Genomic DNA, 19,866 nt, shown 5'->3' with positions numbered 1-19,866 from the left:
TGCCCACTCTTTAAACCTTGTGGGCCCCCCAAAAAAAAAAAATCTGTTTTAGCTATGCCACTGATTCAGAGCCTCAAAAAGGCCAGACATGCATTTCCCCAAATCCTAATAAATTCTGAGGGAAGAGGGGTCTTTGCCTTCCCTTAACAGCCCCCACCCATGCACAATCACAGCAAACTCACAAGGGACCTTCCTCAGCCCTCTTGGTGATTTGGAATTACTTATGTAGTCCTTCCCTTGAAATGTTTGAGGGCCCCAACCCTCCAGTCTCCTGCTGGTCTTCATAGGATGTAATACATATAGGCAACCTATGGAGGTTCTTTTTAATCAGGTCTGTGGTGCCTACTACAACAATTTCTGTACCTTACTGCCATTTTCTAGGTCATTGATTGCATCTTTTGGAACTCGATCTTGTCTCATAGCAGCCGTTCTACAGAAGTCACTTGGGATTGATAAGTGTATCAGCAATGGCATTGTTGTTTTTCTCCTTTATCACAATGGCTGGTTTTCTTGCATCGAGCTGATCATAACTTCTTCATTCCCTAGAATTCTGTCGTGATCCCACTGCTTTTCTGCTACAGTATTAGTGTTTACAGTAGGATGAGCTGTGCCACCTTATTATGGCCTTTCTGTATACAGGCATTCTGGTCACAGCACATCACACCCAGTGCGAGATGGAGAACTTCACAGTTTTACATTTATCTGCTTTACCGGTCTCTATGCATTCTTCTGCGTGCTGTAATTATCACTCATCTTTAAGGGTAAGTTCACTTCCACTTAGCCATTCCTGTGTCATGTTTTGATCCCTGTGGGATGGGTGGAATAATACTATTTCCCACTCTATTTCTGCTTTTGGCAATTGTTTTTCTTTGTTTTCCAGTTTGAGATTTTATAAAGCCTTTTTTTTCTCATTTTGAAAATCCTGTTGCCTCTTTCCCTTCAGGAGCTGATTTCTACTTAGGTGACCTAGATTATTAGATAAAAGCTCTCTCTCTCTCTGAAAATCTTTAGTACATGGCAACAATAGAACAGGAAGCTTAAGGGCCAGTAGCTCCCACACAGACATTGGACATGAAAAGTCATTATTTAATGGTTTCTGCTACGTGGTCATTATTTAATGGTTTCTGCTATGTGGGAGTAGCTAGGCAAATAAGTTCCAAGATTTCTCTTCCACCACGTGCAGTAAACAGTCATTAACATAGTTTGCAACCAGCAAGCTAAGCAGCAGATATGAACTGGGAGTCACAGACTAGAGACCGCTGAAGGGATAATTTATTACTCAGGGACTTTTATTACTGGAGGGAGACTAGTATGAGCACAGAACATATTCTGAGTTTTTCTCATCCATTGCCACTCTGCAGCAACCTAAAGTGACGTGTAACCAGTAAACTGAGGCAGATGTGAGCTGGGAGACAGAGACAGCACCCAAAGCGATCACTGGTACAGTGACACAGCAGAGGAAAACTAATATATATAAAAGATATGAAAACCTTCCTTTATGCAGTCTTACAGTATAGGGATGCTGAACAGCAAAAAGCCAAGGCAAGGGCTGGAACACATGCAATGCTGAGACCTGCTGGGTCCCCAAGACCAGCAGTTAGGCCACACATCAGCAATGGTGTTTATGCACAAAATTTGGTCTGAAAACCTTTTTTTTTTTTTTTTAATGCAGTTGTTTCTATATATACTTAACCTCCGTTTGAAAGATGAAAGGAGTGGAGCCACAGGTACTGTATTTCCTGAAGAGAGAAAGGCAAGGTAAGATGCTATAGCTGTAGCTGCTTTGGGTCTGAATCAATTCAGTACGTTTTGGGAGGGGGGGGGGGGGATAGAGAGAAATCTGCTTTAGTGGTTTGCAATGCGGTTTGAACAGCTCTGCTATTTGTACCTCTCCAGAAAATAGAACCTAATGGAAAGACAGCATTTTTCACTCTGCTCAAGTTACCTACAGAAGCACTAGCCAGAGGATGGTTTCTTTTCAGCCACAGCAAATTGGCAGGGAAGAAATTCAGTCTGTAGCAGAAGCCAAAACTAATGGCGCAATCTACTTCTGTTAGATCTCCCGCCCCCACCCACACAAGACAAATGGCTTGAAGGAATCCAACCCGTAAAAAGAGGGCAAGCTCTGGTCCCATCATCCATCTACTGGGCACATACTGATGATGCCCCCACTCACAACTAAGCCCTGTCAGGCAACCCTGGCTCCCAAGGGCAAATCTGGACTACTCCTGTTTTGTTCTTTTCAGTCTCAATCCTACTGCAGTGGCAGACTTGTAGTCTCTCTCTTCACACCCCCCCCCCCCCCCCATTTGAAACCAGCACTACAGATACCAGAATGCATGGCAAGACTGGGTCACGCTAGCAGCTTTATAATAATCTTCAGTCTGCTCTTTTCCTGCTGCAGGGCACTTTACTGCCACGCAGCGGAGTATTAAGCAGCATCCTGCTGCCAGCATAGCATGACCTAGGACACAGGTGAGGATGGTACAGCTCAGATTTTACCCACTGTCAATGATAGCCATGGGCCAGTGATGCTGGTTCTGTTCTGTTCTTACTATGCTGTAGAATAAAATACGGAAATAATGGAGCTAGTCTTTGTATAAAAAAAAGTTTTGTTTTACTCAGTTTTTTTTTGGCAGGAGGGAGGGGACAACAGAGGGGGGAAACAGGCAATAAGATATTCCTCCACTGACCGTCCCTGTGACCTTGAGGTGCCTCAGATTTAACACACATGAAACAAATAAAAAGTGAGCACGATGCAGAGAAGTGAAACATGCAGGTGTGGTGAAGTAAGTTACACACGAACCAGACTGCCCCCCCCCCCTCCCCCCAACTGTGCAACGCTCAATTACCCTCTCAGCACATCACCTTTAAAAATGCCAACATTCACCAGCACCCGCTATAATCATTGCCTGCAGGAGTCTGCCCCCTTCATCAGGGGACAGCAAATGGCTCCAGGTCATCGGCCACACACCAAGTCAGTCTGAATTTTTAAACTCCATACCCCCTACCCCCTGCTGTACCGTGGGAGGGCAGCTCTAGAGAAACCACAGCCAAAACAAAAACCAGGAACAGTTCCAATCGGTCCTAGACAAGCTCCCGCACTCGGGGAAGACCTAGAGTGGCACTGGCTGGGGGGGGGGGGGGGGGAGATGTCTGACAATCAGGAAAGGGCAGAAGAGAGGGAGGAAGGAGAAGAATTAAGTCTCAAGCAGCGGCGTGTGTGTGTGTGTGTGGTTCCTGCCCTATGCTAGTCAGGGTGAAGAGTCAGAAGCTGTAACAGCCACGTGAAAGAAGAAAACAGATAGAGGGGACAGGAGGTACTTGCAATGAAATGGTTTCCCCCCACGGTTATGGCTCAGCAAAGCAAAACCATCTTTTGACAGATCTTCACCCTCACTGAGCAGCTGCCATGCAATGTGACCGAGGTAGGATTCCCCCACTCAGCTCTTCTACTCCTGAGGTCAGGCAGGGTTAAGGATGCGCCAAAGGCAGTGCTCACAGTCGATGCCGGGGTGGGTCTGAGAGTCTTAATCATTGTGCAACTGTACCATCTAATGGCCAGAGTTATGACTCATGATTGCAGGGTTCAGAATGAAGTCCTGGTGCATAGCCCCTAGGAAAAAACAAAACAAAACTGTTGGTGCAATGACTAGATTAGGTGGTTTGGAATGGAATATAAAATAGGGGGGGGGGAAATCAGCAGATAGTTGTTGAGGAAGGCTCAGGGTGGCAACACCCAGTCCTACTTCTGACTGAACTGGAAGTACAAAGGAGCAAAAGATCACTGCTGGAGCAATACTAATAAAAAAAAAAAAAAAAAAAAGTTTTTTTTTTAAAGATTTAAACAAGAGAAACTTGGGGCATGTGAACTGCAGTTAGGGAGCAGCTAAGTATACAAAAGAATGAACACACCACAGCTGTAAGAGGGCCCAAAAAACCCACATGGTAGCATTCCAAGGACTGCAGGGCAACCCTATGTTAAAGGGGGTCAACAGCCCCAAATAACCTTCCCCAAAGTGAATAAAAAAAAAAACAAACAAACAAACAGGAATCTCCCTGTCCCACCCTCTGCAGGCAGCCAGAGTAAAATAAATAAATAAAATACAATTTGCGCAGGTCAAGAAGGCACCACCACCACCACCAACCCCGTAACCCCACTCCAAGTTAAACTTCTGACCCCAAAGGCTAGGCCCGCCCCCCCCCCCCCCCCCCACCCATCAGATCTCCCCACCACCACTTACATTTGAAGCCCTGGGTCTGTAGTGTGGGCTCAAAGCACCCCCAAGCTACAGGCCCAGCCACAACCATTTTTCAAAATGGCTCTGGGCAGCCAAATGGACCAAGCCTTTGCCCCTACTATGCGATAGGGCCCCCACTGGGCCCACAGCCTAGTGGGTACTCCAAGCCCCCATTACACCTGCTGGGCTTCAAATGTAAGTGCTGGAGGGCCAGAGGGTGGGGGTCCAGCCTTGGATAGCTAAAGTTTAATTTGAAGGAGGGGCCTGACTAGGCCTGTGAAATTTTTTTGTTTGTTTTTAACTACGGCAGCCATGAGGGGGATGTTATTTGGGGCAGTCAGCCCCTTTGAACACATGGCCCTGGGAGCATTAGGATGTGTGTTAGTATGTTGTGTTCCCTGGGAAAGTTAGCCACAACTCTTGAGGCGTAGCTAACTTCAACTCAAAGAACATGGCTTGCGATTTTTGAAACAAGCCAAGTTATTTGCTTTGCTGGGTTAAGGGTAGCAATGAGCTGATTAGCATTCATGTGCATGCTAATGAGCTCATTATAATAGATGTGGTGCCAGCAGCAGAGTAACACGAGGCATTTCAAATGCCTTGTGTTATGCCATTTACCATATGGTAAATGGCCTAAAAGGCCTTAGTAAATGACCCTTTAAGTAGGCAAAAATGACCTGGCAGGTTTCCAATTAATTCTAGAATCTTGCTCAAGGGGAATCTCTTGTCACAGTACACTTCCAGCCAAAAGCAATATTTATTAACCGGGTCAGCAGAAACCCTGGAAAAGCCAGACTGTTGAACATGTGAGCTGGTTGGAGCTGCAGGGGAAACGTCTCTGGCTCACTTTCTACCAATGGTAAACTAGTCCGTTTTGAATGCAATCAATGGGCCACTTTTATGAAGACAAGTGGGAGGAGGTGAAGGGGGGAGGGGGGAAGAAAGCTCAGAGGAAAATTTGAGCAAATACTTTTTACTTACAAGAGTGGCGTGGTAGCCGGGACTGTGACAAAATTCAAGCATGCATGGGAGGAGTGGCGAGGGTAGGAGATGGAGTACGGTGTATGACATGACCAGGTAGACCAGGGGAGCTGGTCAGACTGGGTAAGCAAGAGGCAGGACCTGGAAGGAGCAGGGTCCAGCATTAAGAGCACCACTTTAAAAAAAGGACAAGACCGGTGGTCCTGAGAATACTGCATGTCTGGCCCACTCTGCAGCATCTAGGCCAAAAGATGCCGAGAGAACAGAGGCGCTCTGCTTTATAGCTGTAGTGTGCCTTCCAAGGCTGTATTCACAAGCCAGCATGAGACAAGTGCAGAACAGGAACCTGACCAAAAACAAGAGCTGCAGTGCAGCGACGGGCACAGCGCATTGATTACACACATCCCGATAGGGAATAATACATTTTCTGCGGTCCTGTGACCCGCAGCAGGAAACCCCAGTTTAAAAAACATAATAATAATAATAATAATAATAATAATAAAACAAACGTTACACTCAAACAAGGCAAGGACAATAAAAGGCACCCATTCCACAGGCTCTGGCTGTGAAAGGACAGGTCCTTCTGTAATCGTGAGGAGCGGGCTTCTCGCTTCTGCATAAGGAGGGGAGGGGGGGGAACAAAGGCTCTTGAATCTCATTAAATAAATGGGTTAAAACCAAACTGCCTCGTCGGGACAAGAATCAGCTCCTTCAGGACCTCCATTTCTTTCTGAAGTGTACAAGCTATAAGTTTTCTCCAAGTTGGGGGGGGGGGGGGTGGGGGGGGGGGGGGGGGGGGGGGGGGGGGGGGGGGGGGGGGGGGGGGGGGAGTCGGGGAAGATGGGCAGAAGGGAGGACTGGGACAAGGTTTGGGAAAGGTCATAGGGCGGCAGGAGAGTCTACAGTAGCAGTGGTGGTGGTGGTAGCAGCAGCAGCTTCGTCGCCTTCCTCCGAGTCCCAGACTTCAGACTGCAGATAGTCTGCAAATAGTGCCTTGGCCCGGTGTAGTACCCGGTTCAGGTTGTGCTTCCGCACCAGGCGGTCAAAGTGCATGGCCAGTTCGTTGTAGTCCATGCCGTGTTTCATGATGTGCTCGCGGTGCTCCAGCAGGATGGCCAGGCACAGGAAGAGCATGAACGGATTCCCTCGGCCAAACTCTTGGGGTGGGGGGAGGCTGACCATGGCCAGAGGGGCAGCGACGGCGGAAGGCAGGGCAGAGGGCGGGGAAGGGGCATGGGGCAGGCTCCCCACAGACTCTTCCTTCTCCTTAGGGGACGGAGAAGACAATTCCGGGCTGGACGAGAAATTCAGGGAAGGGGCAGAGGAAGATTTGGTCACAGCGGGGGCGGGGTACGGTCCTCTAATCAAAGGGTCGTGCTCGCCGCAGCCGTCGTCATCCTGCGTGGGCTGCCGGGAACGAGCCAGGACCGGGGTGGCACTGCCACCAAACCCCGGCTCCTCTTCCGAGCTGTCCTCATTCTTGGCACTGTAGTACTTGAACTCCCCGAAGCTGGCCTGCTTCACCAAAGGACAAGTCCTGCCTGGCCGCTCCATGCTCAGTGCAGCCTCCGCCTCCTCGGACGGGGACCCCTCGCGGGCAGGCCGCAGCATGTGGCGCTGACGGATGGGCCGACCACCCTCCCTGGCCTCAGCTGGTGGCCCCAGCAGCTCCACCTCCTTCTCGGGTGGGTCAGGGGGCAGGGAGCTCCAGGTTACCTCCAGCATCCTCAAGGCGTCCTCGAAGGCGAACTCCCGCTTCAGCTCCAGCAGAAGCCAGCGGTAGCAGAAGAAGAGGTCGTCGGCGCCTTTGGAGAGCAGGTAGGCATAGAAGTCTGGGTCCGAGTATCGGAGCAGCAGCTTCAAGTGGGAGAACTTGACCGACATGGCCTCGCCGTCGGCCCGGAAGTTGCTCTCCAGCCTCTTCATGATGCCGCAGAAGCAGATATAGGCGTGCGCCTCGTTGTCCATGACGGCCAGGATGGGGGAGGCGATGTCGCTCATGCCCTGGCAGTAGGAGATGCGCGGGTGAGCCACGGCGTAGGTGGTCAGCAGGTCGTGCAGGGCCACCAGGTGAGGGCTGTCCTCCGAGCCAGCGTAGTAGGGATGGGCCCGGTCCGTGCGCAGGACATCCTTGAGTACGTTGCCGTGGATGAAGTCCAGGTCCTCTGGCGTGGCCCGCCGCTGCCGTTCTGCTTTCAGCTGCTCATACTCCCTGGTCTTGTGCTTCATGTAGTCCATTCGCTCCTGGCCCCTCAGCCCATCAGGATACACATTCAGCAGGTAGCGCCACACCACCTGCGCAAAAGCAGGGGGGGGGGGGAGGGAGGAAGAAGGGTAGAAAACAGAAAGTCAAGTCATGTGAGGGGTGAGAATCAAACAATCACTAAGGAGACAGGAGGCAGCTGGGGCTGCTACATGAAAACAGTGCAGGAGTACCTGAACAACAATCTGTTAAGGCCACTGGAAAACAGATCACTTAAAAAATGTTCAGACAGTGATGCTCCATCTCTTTTGTTCAGAGTCACATATACTAAATTTTCCCTTTAAGAAGGAGCGGCCACACCTTTTTTTTTTTTTTTGTTAAGATGATTACTAAAAGTTAATCCTGATGGTGCAAGCAGCAGGGGTGCATCCTGTTATGCCAGAGGCAAGGGTTTGTCCAATCCTGGACCCTGCTCCTTTGGCTGATAGGGGCTAGCGGTGCTGCAGGGGGAGCCTGCTGGGAGTGCCCAGGAGGGAAGGAGTCCCAGCCACCGCTCAGCAGCAGCACATATCGCTGATACAAGAGGTACAAGGGTTCCACAGACGGCAGCAGTCCCTGCCTCTCAGGCAAAAAGGGCTGTCATTGCAGTCGCAGGGCTAGATGGGAGGGGGAGCTGGAAATGAAGGCTCAAGAGTGCCGGATTCCAGCCCTAGTTCCAATACAGCTGGAAGAAAACTGCTGGGCCAAAATCAAAAGTATGTCACCGAAATCAAACCCTGTAATCACTCACCATAAAAACCTGTGATTTTGGAAATGGCGCTAACATTTTTTTTTTTTTTTAAATTTCCACACTTTTTGATCATATTACCTGTAATCAGCTCTAAGAGTGCTGTAACAGAGGAGCCCTGACCCTTGCAGTCACAGCTAGAACTACATCGGAAGTGCATCTCCCACTACCACATTAGAAATGCACAAAATGAAGAACAATAGTGTTGAAGCAAAACATAAGAGCCAGCGCTAAAAAAACTCACTGCCTCCTACAGTTGAAAAACAACAAATGCTCATGTACAGCTCATTTACGTTAGAGGTCCCAACAATAAAAACAGCCAGGCTGGACCTAAACTGCAGATGCGCCTTTTCAATTGCTGGTCCGATATTATGGAACTCTCTCCCAGATCATATTCGCCTTACCCTAAATTACAAAGATTTTAAAAAGGCACTTAAGTCGCACCTCTGCTCTGTGGCATATGGCAATCTTGAAGGTTCTTAACTATAACTCTTCCTTCCCCTAACCTCAACCTTTTTATCTTAATTTATTCCAACTTTGAATTGTATTTTTGTCCATTTTATGCTGTATTGTTATTTATGTTTATATTTTTTTTATGTATGAACTCTCTGTAAACCGCTAAGATCCACTACAATTGTATAGGCGGCATACAAGAATTTTTAAATAAATACATCTGTAGGGCTCTAGCACACTTTCCAGTCTTATGATACACAGAAAGCCTAACACATGGAGCAGAAGAGATAATTGTTGTGGTCCTGAAACAGTCTCCTGCGGCCATCTTTTACTTTGACTCCCACTCCATGAAGAAATTACTGGGTCTGTACATGTCATCTAGGCACATCCTGTTACCTTGCGCAGGGAGGGCTCCACGCCCCCATGGTAGATGCGCAAGCGCAGCTCTTCTGGTCGGGTCAGCTGGCCCTCATGGTCCAGGTAGGTGTGGAACTCTGCATCACTGAGTGGGGGCTTAAAGGGCTTCACATCTTCACCGTATGACCAGCTCAGCACCTGCTGCACTTTGGAGAAAGTGCGGCCCACCTGGTGAAGGAGAGAGAGAGAGAGAGAGAGATATGCTTAAGCTGTGCCATGACAAGGCAAGGGATGCACCTTCCACCAAGAGGGTACCACCACACGCATGGCGGAAGGGGCACCAAACTTCAAGATGGCCTCTACCACGCTGCTTCTGTAGGAGAACCAGGTGCCCTACCTCCATCCGATGGCACTCTCAACCCTTAAAGAAGGGTAATAAGTAACCACATTTTGGAACCGAAGGCCAGTTAAAAGCATATACCCAAACACTGTAAAAGCAGTCACTCCTTCTGCCTCAAGATAAGGGAGCTTAAAATATTTAACATTTTAACCAAGTTGGGATGGGTGAGGAAGGTAAACTTTCCACGGCTTTACTAAATCAGGAGGGCTGAAGAGCTCCCTAGCATTTTTAGCACTCCTAGATGTTAACTTTCAAACAAACGCACCATAGCCTACATCAGCATTTCCCCAACCGGTGTGCTGTGGCTGAACTGCAGGGTGTGCCGCAGCTGCAGTCTATCTTGCCTTTCCTTCTGGGCTTGCAGGATGTCCTCCAACCAGCAGGGGGCAACAGAGAGCAGTGCTTATCTGCAGCTGCTCCTGCTTGCCCTCTGCTGGCTCTCTGCAGCAGAAACTGCACAGGGCTCTGTAGGCTTGCGGGACTTGCTGGCCCCCTGCAGTTCAGATTACAGAGGGAAGCTGGCAAAGGTGGAAGAAGCAGCACTGGGTAAGTCTGCTCCCAGCCCTCTGCTGTTCAAGGATTAGGGTGGCGTGAGGAAAAGATCAGATTAATGTGCCACTGGGTTTTGGGAAGAGAGAAGGGAAGTTGATGATGCTTCAAAGAGGTGAGGAGGAGTGGTGGAGGGAGAGGGAAAATGATGATGCCAGGAAGTGAGGAAGAGGGCAGGTGATTCCAGAGGATAAAGGGAAAGTGAAGAGAAGGTGATTGGTATGGGGAGATAGAGAGAGGGAATTTAATGATGATACCAGGGTTGGAAGGAGAGGGTTGGTGATGATGATGCCAAGGGGTGAGGGAGAAGGATGGAGGGAGAGGGAAGATGATGCAGGTGGGTGGGAAGAGGTAGAAGGAAAGTGAATGTGGTCAGGATTCCAGGGGTGAGGAGGTGAAGAGAGAAAGTGATGATGCCAGGGGGTATGATGGCAGGGAGTGGGGGAGGGGTAGAGGGAAAAGCATGATACCAGGGGAGGTAGAAATGATGCCAGGGGCAAGGAGAAGAGATGGGAGGGAGTGAGGGAATGTGATGATGATGTTGGAGTGTGTGGGAGAGAGATAGAAGGAAAGGGGAAATGGTGATGATGCCAGATGTGAGAAGGTGGAGAGAGAAGATGATAATAATTCCACGGGGTGGGGGAGGGTGGAGGGAGAGGGAAGGTGATGGGGCGTAGAAGGAGAGGAATGGTGATAATGTGAGGGGAGCGGAACTGATGGTGGGAGAGGGAAGGCGATGATTATGCCGGGGGGGGGGGGGGGGGGGGGGGGGGAGAGGGAAGGCAAGAAGATGAATTCGGGAGGGGTGATTATGATGGTGGGGAAAGAGGGAAGGGAGAAGGTTATGGTGCCAATGGAATGGGGGAGGGCAAGGGAAGAGAACAGGAAGTTGTTGGTATGCCACAAGAAAGTGAATCCTATGCTAGGTGTGCCGTGAAACAAAAAAAGGTTGGGAAGCACTGGCCTACATTAACTCTCCACCACATCCTGCTTCCTGATTGGCAGAAGTGCCTTACAAATTGTGTTCTCCAGTATGCATTATTCTTTTTTCTGAAATGTCAGACCTGGTAACACGCCAGATAAAGGAAAATTGGTTCTTACCTGCTAATTTTCGTTCTTGTAGTACCACGGATCAGTCCAGACCCTGGGTTGTGCCTCTTGCTCAGCAGATGAAGACAGACAAACTGAAAAAGCATCCTATAATAGGATAGAACCTCCCCTGCTCCCTTCAGTATAAAGTACTTTCAAAGCAGATAAAAAAATCCCCAGAGATCAAGCAAGTAACAAGAACAAAACAGTTGAACAATTAGAAAGGATTCTGTACGAACAATGCTCTGCATAACATATATAGATATATATATATATAAAATTATCTCATCATATTCATCTGATAGATGCTTCCGGTGCCTTAAATGATAAAGAGAGCATTTAGGTATTCAGGAATCCAGAAGACTATAAAGGAGAAATAAGGAACAAGAACTTCAAGCGGACAAAGGAAAAACAAGTGTGGGAGGGCATCTGGACTGATCCGTGGTACTACAGGAACGAAAATTAGCAGGTAAGAACCAAATTTTCTTTTCCCTGTATGTACCCAGATCAGTCCAGACCCTAGGATGTACCAAAGCTTCCCTGAACATGGTGGGACCGAGACAGTCCCGCTCGAAGAACTGCCGTCCGAAAGAGCCAAACACTGGAGCCCGGACATCCAGACGGTAGTGCTGAGCAAAGTATGCAGGGATTTCCAAGTAGCAGCCACCAAATTTCTGGAGAAGAGACTGCTTGACTCTCGGCCCAAGAAGTGGCCTGAGAGTGTAAGGAGTTAGCCAGTAAACCATCCAGAACCGGCCGGCCCTTACAGATATACGCCGACACAATAGCTTCCTTGAGCCAACTGGCAATAGTGGCCTTCGAGGCTTTATTATCCCTGTTTGGGCCACTCCAGAGAACAAAAAGGTGATCTGAGACACGGAAATCATTGGTAACTTCAAGGTAACACAGTAAGACCCGCTTCACATCTAAACGGCGAAGATCACCTCCCGGAGTGTTCGCAATGTCTTCAGAAGAAAAAGCCGGGAGTTCAACCGACTGATTGACATGAAAAGAAGACATGACCTTCGATAAAAAGGAGGGTACTGTCCTGAGAGATATGCCGGAATCCGAAAGACGTAGAAAAGGATCGCTGCACAACAAAGCCTGAAGCTCAGAGACCCTTCTGGCTGAACAGATGGAAACCAGGAAGACTGTTTTAAGAGTCAAATCCTTAAGCGTAGCTCACCGTAGGGTTTCGAAGGGGGCTTCGCAGAGAACCCGAAGAACCAAGTTAAGACTCCACGAGGGACACATAGCTCGAACCGGCGGATTCAAATGTTTGGCACCCTTGAGGAAACGGACGACATCCGGATGAGCCGCCACCGGATAACCATCAATACTTCCCAGAAGGGAGCCCAGCGCGGAGACCTGAACCCGTAAGGAACTAAGACAATCCCTTGGAGAGACCGTTCTCGAGAAAAGAAAAGACTTGGGAAACCGGAGTCCTACGAGCCGACACTCCAGACGCGGCACACGCGTTTTCGAAAACCTTCCATACCCGAACATAAGCGAGAGAGGTAGCCGGCTTCCGAGCTCTCAGAGTGGATATAACCTCTTCTTTATATCCTTCTTCCTCAATCTCTCCCGTTCAAAGGCCAGGCCGCTAGACAGAAGCGATCCGCCTAGTCGAAAAATACGGGACCCTGCCGAAGGAGTTGAGGGAGATGTCTGAGGCAGAGAGGACAGTCGGTGGCGAGATTCACCAGATCCGCCAACCACGGTCTGCGGGGCCATTCCGGAGCCACGAGGATGATGGGACCCCGATGGAGCTCGACTTGTCTGAGCACTTTGCCCACTAATGGCCACAGTGGGAACACACACAGACCGATACAGTACAGTGTGCTCCGGCGGAACGCACTATTAACCCGCATTTGGATGCGCGTTTGATGCCCTAGCTTTACCCCTTATTCAGTAAGGGGTAATAGCGCATCAAAAACTCGCATCCAACCCCCCCCCCCCCCCCCCGAAACTAATAGCGCCCGCAACATGCAAATGCATGTTGATGGGCCTATTAGTTATTCCCGCGCGATTCCCTAAGTAAAATGTGCAGCCAAGCTGCACATTTTATTTTCAGAAATTAGCACCTACCCAAAGGTAGGCGTTAATTTCTGCCAGCACCGGGAAAGTGTACAGAAAAGTAATGAAAACTGCTTTTCTGTGCAGTCTCCGATTTAATATCATGGCGATATTAAGTCGGAGGTCCCAAAGTAAAAAATAATTAAAAAAAAAAACCAGACGCTCCATTTTGCCGGCATCCGGTTTCTGAACCCGTGGCTGTCAGCGGGTTTGAGAACAGATGCCGGCAAAATTGAGCGTCGGCTGTCAAACTCACTGACAGTTGCCGCTCCTGTCAAAAAAGAGGCGCTAGGGATGCGCTAGTGTCCCTAGCGCCTCTTTTTACCGCAGACCCTCATTTAAATACTGAATACTGCGCTCGCCCGCTCTCTCGCGACTTTTACTGAATCGGCCTGATAAAGAAGAATGTCGTGAGGCCATGGAAGGACCAATGCATCCACTCCTTCCGCAGAATGCTCCCGTCTGCGGCTGAAAAACCTGGAAGTTTTCACATTGTGCATGGTGGCCATCAGATCCAGGTGAGGGAGAGCCCACCTGCGGATGATGAGATCCATTGCCCTGTCCGATAATTCCCACTTGCCGGGGTCTAACCGCTGGCGACTGAGAAAATCGGCTTGGGCATTCTCCTTCCCCGCAATGTGGGACACTGCCAAGTGCTCTAGATGACGTTCTGCCCAGACGAAGAGCTTGCTGGCTTCCAGAGCCACCAGACGACTCTTGGTGCCTCCCCGTCAATTGATATATGCTACAATGGTGGAGTTGTCTGAGAGGACACGTACTGCCTTGCGATGAAGCAAGGGAAGGAAGACCTTGAGAGCCAGGCGAACCGCTCGGGTCTCCAGTCGATTGATGTGCCAGCGAGATTGAACTGGGGACCAGTTCCCCTGTGTAGACTGTCTGGCAGACTGCTCCCCAACCGGAGAGGCTGGCGTCCGTTGTGACAACGATCCACTTCGGGGTTTGGAGGGACACCCCCTTCAGAAGGTGAGCAGGCGAGAGCCACCATTGCAGCTCTGCGATGATAGGGAATGGGAGAAGGGTCTAAAACTGCTCCGAAACCAGTTTCCAGCGGGATAGCAAAGCTTTCTGTAACGAACGCATATGCGCAAAAGCCCAGGGGACCAGATAGATAGTGGAGGCCATGGAACTCAGGACCTGGAGGTAGTCCCAAGCCGTAGGCAGAGGAAGAGAGAGAAAGGTTAGCAGTTGGTCCCAGAGTTTGAGCGCTCGTGCGTCTGGAAGGAACACCTTCCCGACTCGAGTGTCAAAGCGTGCTCCCAGGAATTCCAGGGTCTGAGAGGGCTGGAGTTTGCTCTTGGGGGAAGTTGATTATCCAGCCCAGAGAGGCGAGGCAAGCCATGACCTTGCTGACTGCCAGCTTGCAAAGAGACTCCGACTTTGCCCGGATGAGCCAATCGTCTAGGTAAGGATGGATCAGTACACCGTCCCATCGGAGGGAGGCCGCCACCACCACCATGACCTTGGTGAAAATTCACGGAGCTGTGGCAAGGCTGAAGGGGAGCGCTCTGAACTGGAAATGTTGACCCAGGATCTCGAATCAAAGGTACAGCCGATGCTCGTGTCGAATTGGAATGTGGAAGTAGGCCTCCATCAGGACGAGAGAGGTCAGAAATTCCCCTGAGCGTACAACCACTATCACCGCCCTCAGTGTTTCCATACGAAAATGGGGGAACCTTGAGAGCCCTCTTGACCCATTTAAGATCCAAGATTGGACGAAAGGAGCCCTCCTTTTTGGGGACCACGAAGTAGATGGAATACTGGCCCGACCCTTGTTCCTCCATCGGGACTGGACTATGGTGCCTAGTTCCAACAGTCTTTGCAGGGTCTGGACCATAGCCGGCCTCTTTTGAGGGCCGCAGGGGGAGACCAGGTGAAGATCGGGAAGGTCCCGAGCAAAATCTAACACGTAGCCTTTTTCGATTACGTCGAGGACCCACTGATCCGTTGTAATCTTGGCCCATTCCTCGAGAAACAGGGACAGTCAACCACCTAAGTTTAGAATGGAGGAATGGGCCTGCCTTATTTCATTGTGGAGAGGACTTTGGGGCCGAGTGAAGCTGGCTACTGGTTTGGAAGGGTCGGCAGCCTCGAAAGGAATGAGACCAAGAATGGGCTCTGGACACATTGCCCCTAGTAAAGGAACCACGAGCCCTGGTATTATAATCGACGCTGTCCTCGAAAATGAGTGCTTGAGGGAAAGAAGGCCTTTGATCGTTTCGGGCGGTCCTCTGGGAGCTTATGAACCTTAGTTCCCCCAAAGACTTAATAAGCTGCTCAAGGTCCTCTCCAAAAGCAACTGACTCTTGAAGGGGAGCGTGCCCAGCTGCGCCTTAGAAGCAGCATCTGCTGACCAATTTCTCAGCCAGAGGAGACGCTGGACCGAGACTGTCAAGACCATAGCCCTGGCCTGCACCCAAAGAAGATCCTAAAGGGCATCAGCCCCATATGCAATCGCTCCTTCCAGCCTATCCGCCTGCTCGGCCTCTGCAGATGGGAGGTTCTGGGTGCTGAGTAATTGCTGTACCCACCTAAGGCTTGCCCGCTGCATGAGACTGCTGCAGATTGTCGTACACACACCGAGGGACAAAACTTCAAAGATACGCTTTAAATAAAATTCCAACTTACGGTCCTGAACATCTTTTAAAGGCTGTAGCACCCACCACCGGGGCAGTGGTATGCCTGGTAACAGAAGAAACAGAAGAATCCACCTTGGGCATCTTAAGCATATCCAAGCAGTCCTCAGGTAGGGGATAGAGCTTATCCATAGCCCTGCCCACTCTGAGTCCAGCCTCCGGGGACTCCCATTCCCGAAGAAGCATAAGCTTATGCATGGGATGGAATGGAAACGTACGCGCAGAAGCCCTGAATCCCGCCAGGAGAGGGTCCGCGTTAGGAGGCATAGCAGCCATAACAGTGTCCTCCGGAGGAACCTCTATTCCCAATTCCCGCAGAACAAAAGGAATAAGAGGTTCTAGCTCTTCCCTTTGAAAAATGCGGAGCACTCGTGGGTCGTCCCCCTCTAAAGGAGGAGCAGAGAATCAGGATCCGGAACAGAATCAGGGACCAAAGGAGGCTGCGGCGGATCTGGGGGTGGTGGGACCCCGGGGACCACTCTAACCCGAACGGACTCCTGTCCCTCCGGCTCCCTAGGCTGCGGAGGATAAAACTGCGGGGGCCTTAGGTGGAGGATCTTCCTCTTCCTGCAGACTGGTCAGATAGGATTTGTGCATAAGAAGCACAAATTCTGTAGAAAAACCAGGCCTTGGCTTGCCGGGGGGGGGGAGGGAGGAAGGAGGGAGGGAGGAAGGAGGTCAGGTACCACATGAGTAGAATGAGAAGGGCTCAAATCCGGAGGGAGATGTAAAGAATCTGGCTCACCTCCTCCGTGCAGCTCCATTTCATGAAGTGAAGATTGATCCAAGATGGCCGCTGTTCCTGCCGTTTTTCGGGTCGGGAACGGCCTGGCTGCGCGGAGGGGAGCTCAACCCCGGGACGCTGTAGTCAAAGGCGCTGAGGAGGGACCCTCTCTGCTGAGTACACAGCCGGAGCACAGGCCTGTTCTGGAGAGCCTCGAGGCGGGCTCTCTACAGGCAGTACAATGATTGGCATCAGCTGAGGAGAAAGTTTCACTGAAGACACAAAACAGCAGCTGAGCTGTTAGAAGCTGTGCTGAAAAACAAGCGGAGGCAGAGACTGAACTTGCTCACTTGCTGGAGCTGACCACGGTGCTTAAATAAAAAGGTCAGGCCTTGAAATGAATCAAGTAATACCTCTCTTCTTTCTGCTTTTAACTTAGAATTATTTTTTTTTGTCAGAAAATAAATGCAGAAATGCCGAGCCCAAGTGGTACAGCTAGTGCTGGGGAGGGACTGGACCACCAGTTTCACCCCCAAAGGTCACCAGGAATGGAAGTCCAGGCTGAAGTAATTTCAAGGGGCAAAGCCCCCCTGGACTCCCAGCAGAGCGAGGAGACAAAACTATCTCCTAGTCAAAAGCCAGAAAACTTTCAAATAATGTTAAACATTAGACACTGGTTAATACCTGCTTGATCCACAAAGAAAAAAAACCCCACGGGGAAAAGATAAGGAGATGAGAAGGGGAACCAGGGGTTCAGCTGCCTGCATCTGCTGAAGACAGACAAATACTGAAGAGAGCAGGGGAGGTTCTATCCTATTATGCGACGCCTTTTCAGTTTTAGACTGTCTCCATCTGCTGAGCAGGAGTCACAACCCAGGGTCTGGACTGATCCGGCTACGTACAGGGAACAGATCCCTATGCCAGTAACCTCTTGCGTCCCCTAAAGCTCACCTGTGATATGATGGACTGAGTGAAAGGAAGGGCTGCAGCTGCCAGCGAACGCCTCTCCACCAGCAGCAGGTCTGAGGTGATCACATCCTTAGGGCTGATAATGTCCCAGTCCTCCAGCAGAGGGCCTGGCAGAGACAGAAAGACAGTGACACCAAATACTGCCAGAGACAGACACAGGCATACCCTTCACCCTAAACAGAAAACTGCTCCAGACACACCAAGTGCTAGCAGAAAGGCGAGAAAACAACCCTTAGAGCACAAACAGAAAGGCAAAAAATATCTTCTTACTTTTCTATTAAACTGCCTTGTTTGGTAACTAAACAATAACACCCCCTCTTCCTAATACAGTGTTATAGCAAGTTTGCTTACTGTAAATGGTGTTCTCCATAGACAGCAGGATGAATTAGATGCTGTCAGATATGACATGGCTAAGGGACCCTTCACTCTACTAAAGCATGTGCAGGAGTTCCCACACGGGTGTTGCCTCATGACCCTTCAGTTAATTATAGAGCTAATTCTAGCTCCCTGGTCAACTCTCCAGGGAAGTGGGTGAGTATTTAGCATGGTTAATTGATCCTGGTGTTTACATAAAACATTGTTTACAGTAAGCAAACTTGCTTTCTCTGTCTGTAACCGTCTCTAAGAGTCAGTAAGGAGGTCCAGACAACTGATCCGTAAAGATAGACTTTTATTGCCAGCAAGATGCAGCTAAGACAAAGGCTTAGTACAACTGCATGCCCCTCCCCCTTCAGGAGCAGACTCTTATGCACTTTACAGTTCTTATCTTTTACTCTGACCCCCTCCCTAGACACCCTGGAACTTTCGTGAAACTTCTCCCATGTTCTGCAGGAGAGGCTGCTGGGACTTGCAGTTCTGGAAAGGAATTCGCGAGTCTTCATGTCAACAGGCAGGGCTTAATTAGCCATAACACATGGGGAGTCCCAAGCAAGAGGGAGGAAGGAGCATTTTCTGAATAAGCAACCTATAGAGAAAAATTTGGGGATGCTACATCACATCTTTACCTTTTATCTTTATTAATCACCTATTACAAAAAGCACTAAGCAATGTACAATAAAACAAAATTTCAAAACATAAATACAAAATAAAATATAAGCTACCATACCATAAAATCAATATAAGCAAAATACTTAAAATTATAGACTACACAAACAATACATATCATATCCACCTAAAAAACAAGAAATATGACTAAAAACAAAATCAAATTAACCCACTCCTGAACGGCTATAACGGTAAAACAGCCTAAATGTTCAAAAAAGCCTACACACTGAAATAAAAAAAAGTTCCCTCATTCAAAGCCTTCCTAAACAGGAACGTTTTTAGCAAGGTCGTAAACATCTTAAGGCATTTCATTAACCACATCCTTTCCATAAAGGAATTCCAAAATTCTGGAGCAATAATTGAAAAAGAGCGTGCACGTGTTGCAATAAGATGCACATATTTCAAGGAAGCAATGTTTACCGGGCCTCGCTGAGATAAGCAAAGGGCCCGCATAGGGTTATAGACCCGAGAAAGGGCATTTGCCCAAGGAAAAGAATCAGTTCTCAGCAATAAATGAATGAAAATCGCTACTTTATATTTAATGTGATATTGAATTGGCAACCAGTGTAAGTTATAGAGAGCCGCTGAATATGTTCCACTATAGACTTATCAGATATAAGGCGTATGGCAGAATTCTGTGTAGCGAATCCTATGGTCACGTTACCAGTAAGTCATGGGTGAAATCTTATTTCAGCTAGTGCAGTTAGTGAGGGATAAATAGGGGAGAATCCATTCAATGTAGCCCCTCCCCTTTGAGGGTACTGGAGTGGCTGCCCCCTTCTATGAGGTTTAGAAGCAGCTGTCTACAGAAAGCTCTGGGGGTGGGGGGGGGGGGGGGGAGGCACAGTATAGTTTGCCATTTTGGAGGAAGGTTGGAGATTTTCTCCTAGTTGGATTTTTGGCCTGCCTGGAAGCCTGGGCTCCATCTTGCCCAGGACCCTTTCGGCTTGGTCGGGGACTCCATTTCTGTAACCCACTCCATAGGTGCAGAGTGGTGGCCTTGGGATAAGTTTTAGGACTTTGAAACTTTGTGGTAGGAGCCTTGGGAGACACTTGGGCCTCAACTGGACTCGGGGCATGGGGAACCCTGTGTTTGGGCTGCTTAGGGAAAGGGAAGACCTGCCCCTTAGAGGTGGTGACCCAATGTAAGGAGAAACTCCGGTGTTAATATTTTGGGGGAATAAAGGGAGTTTGATTTTTTTTTTCTGGAAGCCCAGGAGGAAGAATTTGCCCTCCTTCCTGCCCAGAGCAAGGAACAGCTGGAGCTGCTGTTTCCAGGAGGATCTCAGCCATCTGGGATCCACAAGGGAAAAAGATTTCAGAAAGAGAGAGAAATAGA

The 19,866-nt window shown here is 49.4% G+C and overlaps 1 protein-coding gene across 1 annotated transcript in view; it reads right to left on the bottom strand.

Annotated features, from left to right (window-relative positions):
* Positions 1–1,811: 1,811 nt before the first annotated feature.
* The window catches only part of TBC1D25 (TBC1 domain family member 25), a 46,544-nt gene continuing 28,489 nt past the window's right edge, over positions 1,812–19,866 (bottom strand). The window contains exons 4-6 of the mRNA XM_029610874.1: positions 17,466–17,590; positions 9,062–9,250; positions 1,812–7,517 (exon numbers count right to left, since the gene is read on the bottom strand). Of these exons, the coding sequence (XP_029466734.1) occupies positions 6,102–7,517; positions 9,062–9,250; positions 17,466–17,590 (1,730 nt within the window). The 3' untranslated portion in view covers positions 1,812–6,101. The remainder of the gene's footprint in view (positions 7,518–9,061; positions 9,251–17,465; positions 17,591–19,866) is intronic.

Source organism: Rhinatrema bivittatum, chromosome 1, assembly GCF_901001135.1.
Source record: "Rhinatrema bivittatum chromosome 1, aRhiBiv1.1, whole genome shotgun sequence".
Classification (NCBI taxonomy): domain Eukaryota; kingdom Metazoa; phylum Chordata; class Amphibia; order Gymnophiona; family Rhinatrematidae; genus Rhinatrema; species Rhinatrema bivittatum.
This window is presented reverse-complemented; position numbering and strand designations above follow the sequence as displayed.